The sequence below is a fragment of the Micropterus dolomieu genome, linkage group LG18, assembly GCF_021292245.1.
Source record: "Micropterus dolomieu isolate WLL.071019.BEF.003 ecotype Adirondacks linkage group LG18, ASM2129224v1, whole genome shotgun sequence".
Classification (NCBI taxonomy): domain Eukaryota; kingdom Metazoa; phylum Chordata; class Actinopteri; order Centrarchiformes; family Centrarchidae; genus Micropterus; species Micropterus dolomieu.
The window spans coordinates 22121380-22128552 of NC_060167.1; the positions used below are offsets into that span (position 1 = coordinate 22121380).

General features: G+C 38.3%; 1 protein-coding gene across 2 annotated transcripts in view; it reads left to right on the plus strand.

Annotated features, from left to right (window-relative positions):
- The window catches only part of LOC123987349 (guanine nucleotide-binding protein G(i) subunit alpha-2-like), a 67166-nt gene extending 60269 nt beyond the window's left edge, over nt 1-6897 (plus strand). For both annotated transcript variants that reach the window (XM_046076151.1, XM_046076152.1), the window contains exons 5-9: nt 912-1040; nt 3108-3237; nt 3428-3581; nt 5658-5872; nt 5971-6897. In XM_046076151.1, coding sequence (XP_045932107.1) covers nt 912-1040; nt 3108-3237; nt 3428-3581; nt 5658-5848 — 604 coding nt within the window. In that variant the 3' untranslated portion in view covers nt 5849-5872; nt 5971-6897. The remainder of the gene's footprint in view (nt 1-911; nt 1041-3107; nt 3238-3427; nt 3582-5657; nt 5873-5970) is intronic.
- Nucleotides 6898-7173: the final 276 nt, after the last annotated feature.

The following is a 7173-nucleotide window of genomic DNA, read 5'->3' on the forward strand; positions in this document are numbered from 1 at the left end:
TGTGTGTGTGTGTGTGTGTGTGTTCATGTGGATATGAGAAAACTTGCCCCTCCGTGTGCTTCGGCAGGATTTAGTGTTTAAATAGCTGCCCATATGACATGATTTTGTAATTGCTGACAAAGATCATTAAGAAGATTTAATCAGGCAAACACTATAGCTACCAGAACTGTTCATTACCGCGCTTCACCTATTTTACTGACCTTTGGTTGTAAATGTTGTTTTAGAGGAAGCTTTGAGTATTATTTTTAGACGTTCTGATTTAAGATCAATTTTATCTTTGTTACGTGTTACATTAATTTCTAACTGAGGTGGCTTTAACTTGCAGTTCATGCTTTTTCCATGGCTGAGTGCAGTATGTGATATACATCTATACAATCTCTGTATTCAATAGCATGCTGTTATGTATGCTCCAATTACCAATGAACGGATTGTGAGTGGAGCTCTTGTTCAGGTGTGCAGAATGTCAGCAGATATAACGTTTCAAAAAATGCGTCCTGATCTATCGTTGAATAAAAATGTACATTATATTAAATGAGTACTCGTGATTTTTAAAAGTTGGGTAAAATCTTTTTATGAGTGAGGTGATCTTTAACTGACCTATGGGGAAACTGTGTGAACGGTTAGGGGATTTGCGGTGGTAAAGCAGCAGTTCTGTGACAGCACATTAACTCGTGTAATGTGACTGTAAATTTAAACCTGACTGCGTTGAGACGACACAGTGTCGCCAGTGCTGTGACAGGGCCAGCATGAGGCACTTCTGTTCTTCTCATGTCTGTGTGAAGGAACAGCTGAGAACTGAAACAACCTTCCGTCCTTACCTTAACATTACATCTTAATACCCTTTCTCTCTGTGGGGTCATAGGACAGTGCTCTTAATTTCATATATAAATTGTGTGTGTGTGTCCCATCAGTTACCTAAATGACCTGGAGAGGATAGCCAAGGAAGATTACATCCCCACACAACAAGATGTGCTGCGGACCCGAGTGAAGACCACTGGCATTGTGGAAACACACTTCACCTTCAAGGAGCTGCACTTCAAGTAAGACCCCCCTTTTTGCAAGTTTCTCTCAACTGCTCAAGCTAATTTTTGGGGAGCACTGTTTAAACAGTTAAATATACAATCACCACATCAGTTTATATTATGCAGCACAACATTTAATTTCAATCTACTAATTTACTCATATCAACCAAGTACTGCATTTAACAGCAGCTTTGCTGTATTAAAAACTGCCTCTCCCATGAAATAAAAAGACGCATTGGTGCTATTTCACACAGCAGAGGACATATTTAGTTTTTTAGATAATCATCTACTAACTAAACTGATCAAAGAGGTGAGACACCATCAGGACTATTCACTGTGTTTTGACGATAATGACCCTAATTTGAATATTTTGCCAGGAAAATTCTTTGATGTGCGCTTATGAGTCACGTATTTTTTTTTGTACTTACAGCGCATAATGTTTTTAGAAAGTCAAACATTTGTTTGTTTTTTTCCAACTTGGGGAGTTGTTGTTTTGTTACATTCTCATTGCTCTGAACATATTGCTCACACACAGTAAAAGAACAGAGGGAAACCTTCAGTGAAGTGCAAATCATATATATGAGTAAAAACAGACACACAAACCAGATGCATTGTGTGGGGGAGTTTAGTAACTGAGTGTTTTTCACAACAGGATTACACATATTAGTGATGAAAACATGTATTAGTGAATAAAAACTCATTATTACCGCTTTAGTTTGTTACTTTGAATGTCAGTTTTCCACAACCCTTCCCAGAAGTGATCCTTTTTTTTCAATGAAAATATTTTGTCATTGTGTTTATGTGCAACGGTATATTCCTCATTGACATAATGAAATCTGAAGATTGTAGTCACCCCTCAGACCACACACTAACACTTTATACTTTATATCTGATGGAGACATTAGTCACTGCTACCGCTTTTGAAACAACAGGATTTGTTTTGTAAAATATGAAAGCCCTAAAACAGCTTTGAGTCAGACTTTAGCTGCTTTATCAAGGCAGTGGAAATGGAAAGGTGTGTGTGCTTCACCATCTGTGCCTGCTGTGTGTCTGTGTGTAATATTTAAGTCTCATATTTATGGCTTGATTTATTTTTATTTCTTTTGGGAAGACATAAACCGAGTCCAGCTAGCTTGTGTTTACCTACAGCAGCTCTTCAGTGCAGTACCGCTGAGATATATTTAGCTTATGTAAGCAGTGCTGGAAACAAGCACTCTGTTGAGGTAAACAGTCTAAAGTGTGTCACTGTTATAATGAGCTGTGCTTACTCAGCCTAAAGCTGGGCCGTCCACATGAGTCAAACTTCTGCACTAATGATCCAAAAGTCTGCAAAGTGAAACCTGCTTAACAGGAAGAATCAAGTATCATGACGACAGCGTGTCTCTCTGAGATGGTGCAAACGGTTACGCTCTACCTTCAGTTGCCAGCTGACAAAGCACCCTCTCAATATTAGATGGTGAAAATCTTAAGACTGGTACCGTCCAGAGGAGCCTCCTCTCTCAACCACCAAGCCACCACCCCATCTTCATGAATAAGTCATATAGGATGTTAGTGAAAAACCTGGCCATGTTTAGGATTTTATGGTGGACTTCACTCGTGTTTGTACTGTACTGTTATTTAAATAAGAGAGTTAGATTGCAAACAGAAATACACAATGGAAGTGCTTTTGTATTAAGAATAATAATTGTAATAATAAAGTAACAATACGAATGTTATGAAGGTGAATAGTTTGTCACGGGGGGCTGGAGAGTGAGCAGGTTATAACTGGAGCAGACAATGCCTCAACCTGTCTTGAGGCCGCGTGTTACCACAGCAACTGCTCTGAACTCAAATGCCAGGAAAATGACAAGGCCTGTGCAGCAAACACCCTGCCCTGAAAAGAGGAAGAGGCAGAAATATATTCAATGGAAAGAGACGGGAGAGAGCACGCACGCTTCCAGAGGAAGACCTTGAAGCTGCTTGCCTTGTCTGTCACTGTGGGGGGAAAAAAGTGTTGTTTCTCTTGAGCCCAGTCCCGTCCACTTTCTACATAAAAAGAAAAACAGCGTGTTTATACTGTGTGTGTGTGTGTGTGTGTCTGTGTAGGATGTTTGATGTTGGAGGCCAGCGGTCAGAGAGGAAGAAGTGGATCCACTGCTTCGAGGGTGTCACAGCTATCATCTTCTGTGTAGCCATGAGTGCCTACGACCTGGTCCTGGCTGAGGATGAGGAGATGGTGAGTTAAGCTTATACTCCCGCTATAACCAAAAAAAAAAGAATAGCTTTGCATGCATTTCTCAGCAAAGCTCATTTCCAGGATAATTTGAATGGGAGTGGGAGGTTTCAGTGAATTCATTTCCTTTATGTACCCTAGTTGTGCACTTGAACCATTTCTTTATCTCCACATTTGTGCCCGTTCCACCCAGAACCGGATGCATGAGAGCATGAAGCTGTTTGACTCAATCTGCAACAACAAGTGGTTCACAGAGACGTCCATCATCCTGTTCCTCAACAAGAAGGACCTGTTTGAGGAGAAGATCGCCCACAGCCCTCTGACCATCTGCTTCCCTGAGTACACTGGTACAGTCTGAACGCCTCTACACACAAGACACAGCCAACTGAAAAGCTTCACTTTTGTTTTTTTACAACCACTTGATTGGTAACAGTGCAAAACTCCATTTCAGTTCAAACCTTTTCAAAGTGAAATATTCTGTCAACAGGGTGTGTTACCTGTGAGACCTGTTTCCACTTAAGTTGTACTTCTTTGTTCCCGTAACAGAATCAAAAAAGTTTTTTTCTGAAAGATCTTGTAACCTTCTGAATGAAAAGATATTCTGTTTGCGCCATGATATGTATGATCTAGACAATTTTTACTTTATTTGCGAGTGTATTTTGTAATCCAGGTTGCCAGAAATGACCTTTCCTCTTTCTAGTACAACCCAAGTAAAATGTGACAGCATTATTCAGTATGAAAATGTAAAATAATAGAAAACATACAAAACATCATTTTATTTATGTATAAATTAAACAAACACACATGTCATTTTGAGCTACCCTCTTTGTTTGGTTTCGGGAACTAGCTGGATGAAATCCAATTTTTTTCTTTGAGGAATCTGGAAATAGCTTCAGTGTTTCTGTCTGGCTTTTTCAGTCATCGCTGGTGTCTGCAGGGTCTTGTCTTAAAAGGTGATAAATCAATTTTGCGAAAATTAAGGCTATTAAAAAGTCATAATCGCCATTTAACAAGGTATTAAATTTTGAAGATATTTTTTTCAATGTGAAAATCCTGTTTGTCCAAAAGTTTGTGTGCTAAAAGTGTAGGTGAACGTATTTATTTATAATGCGTAGCCAAAAATACTAGACAGGCAGTGAGTAGCGACTGTGTGATTCGCTTCTGTAACGTTAGGCGCAGGGATCTACCGTGCGCCTATTTCACTCTTAAACTTTATAAATGTTGGACTCAATGTTCTGCATAAATGGTTATGATTATTGACGAGTTAGTAGCCTGCCCAAAATCAAGGCTGGAGACTATCATGTAGCCTAGAGAATTTTTCTTGCACAAAGTTAATGAATAAAAAACAACCCCAAACTGAAACAGCTGTAATTTGAATTAATATTATACTAGTGGTAAGTTATATACTATTATATTGAATATAGTAACATAATTAATATATTAATATCAAACTTACAGTTTACTATTAAATAAACAATATACTTTTAATTTAAGGTTATAATATTATACTAATACAGACATTGAGACTAATCCCCCTCCAGGTTGTATCTGTGCTACACTGCCTACACTACTTACGTTATTCTCTTCATCTTTGTTTCCTCCTGGCCTATTTGAATTTTGTTGTATTGATCAAGTGGTCAATGAAAGTTATCACACATATCATTGCAGGCAAGCTCACATTATCTAGTTTAAACCGACTAACACACAAAATTACACTGTGTTTCACATGATTTGCTGTAATGTTGCGTACATAAATGTCATAGCTAATGTAAGACAGTTGTTTTTTGCAGGAAATCTGACCAGTCCTTCACATAGAAAACTGTTGGCTCATACAGGCTGTTATAGGCAATTGAGAAAGTTGGTGAATGGCTCAATTTTTATGTGTGTATGTGTGGCTGATTTAATCGGTTACAGCTCAAAGTGGTACAGCAGTCTTAAAATATGTTGAAAAAGTCTTGAAAAGGTCTTAAAAAGGGGAGGGGGGTAAGGGGAGTTGATGGCGCAATGGATAAGACACATACCTTCGGTGTGAGAGACTCGGGTTCAATTCCCACTGTGACCCATCCACTGTTGTGTCCCGGAGCAAGACACTTAACCCCTAGTTGCTCCAGACATGTATAGCAATTGAAAGTCGCTTTGGATGAATGCGTCAGCTTAAATGAATAAATGTAAATGTAAAAATGTATTGAATTTTACTTCAGTATTCCTGTATATATACCCTGTTTATCTGTGTGACTCCAATCTAATGGCAATAAAGGAGCGGCACAGACTGGGGCTAGGTAAACTCGGGCAAGAAGAAGAAAATGACACTTGAGGAACTGCTGGAACTAGTTTACATGGATCACAAACAAATCAAACTGTCTGATCCCCCGAGATTCTTTTACAAGCTCTTCTAACGCTCCCCGACACTCTGTGTCCCTCAGGCCCTAACAAGAACGAGGAGGCCCAGGCTTACATCCAGACCAAATTTGAGGACCTGAACAAGAAGAAGGACACCAAGGAAATCTACACCCACTTCACCTGCGCCACTGACACCAAGAACGTGCAGTTTGTGTTCGATGCCGTCACTGACGTCATCATCAAGAACAACCTGAAGGACTGTGGCCTCTTCTAATAAACCATCTGAGAAAGAGTCAAGGTGAGTTGAGAGAAATGATGCGGAACGTGATTCAGCTCAAGTCACAAAATGAAGCATGTTTGAAATGACTGATTTGTGTGTGTGTTTTTTGTCCTTAGATTACTTGAACAGTTCCAGTCACCATAAAGATAGGGGAATATACATACATCATGACTGCGTTGGCCAACCACGATTTCTGCTTTGATCTGCTTTTTATAAAGACACCTAAGAGACTGAAAACCCGACGAGCCTTGCGGAATTTCAACGATTGCTGATCCAGTCACTCGTATTGTTAACTCTTTGGGCTATGACCACAACAAAATCAACATTTATTATTGTATTTTTGTTCTTTTTTCTTCTTCTTCTTTATTTTCAATTAATAGAGGAGGCAAAGGAAAAAGTTTTTATATGAATGCATTCAATTTAGTTTTAGAAATACTGATGTGCAAATTATTAAACTTTTAATCACATGAAGCTTATTTTTTAAGAGATGAAGCACAGGCATGGTCATAAAATATTACTGATAAAGGAAAGTGCTTTTTTTTAAAATAATGTTTTCATAAGTTCATCATTCATAGCCAAACCGTATATTGTTCTGCATGACAACATGGCAAGTAACGGCTCTGTAATCTGCACAAAATGATCTAACATTCCTACAAAATGAAAAAAAAAAATATTAAAATGTTGAAAAAAAAAAAAAAAAAGCTTCACATGCAGGGGAAAATGAGGGCAAAATTCTAACTGATATTTAAAATGTGTGTACCTAACATTCTATCACTTTTTATAGTACCATTTCCATGTCTGTTGCAGTATGTTTGTGCCTTGACTTTTGTTTACAACCAATTCCTAGATATGCTTTCAGTACTGTGTGACCTACTGTGCGCCTATATTTTTCTTCCATTTTCTGCCTAGCAACTATGAATATATAGTGATTATTAATGAGAGACGAAAATCTAATTCAGAAAAAGGTTAGTGTTTTTGGTAAATATTAAAATGCTTTAAAAGTCCTATATGATTTAATTTAAATAAAAGTAGTGATCACCTGACCTGACTCACCTGACATGTTTTTTTCTCTCCGATTTGTTACCTTTATGTTGTTTTGCAGCATTGTATAAGAGTTTTTGTGGTGGACTTGCTGAAGTGCACTGACAGCTCCACATGTTTGCCCTGGGGTTATACGGGAGGATTAGATTGCAAACATAAATACAATGGAAGTACTTTAGAAGTATGTTATGATGGTGGACAGTTTCAATCATGGAGGCTGGCAAGTGAGCAGTTTTTTATAGACCATTTCACATACTCAACCAGGAAGGAAGGAACAA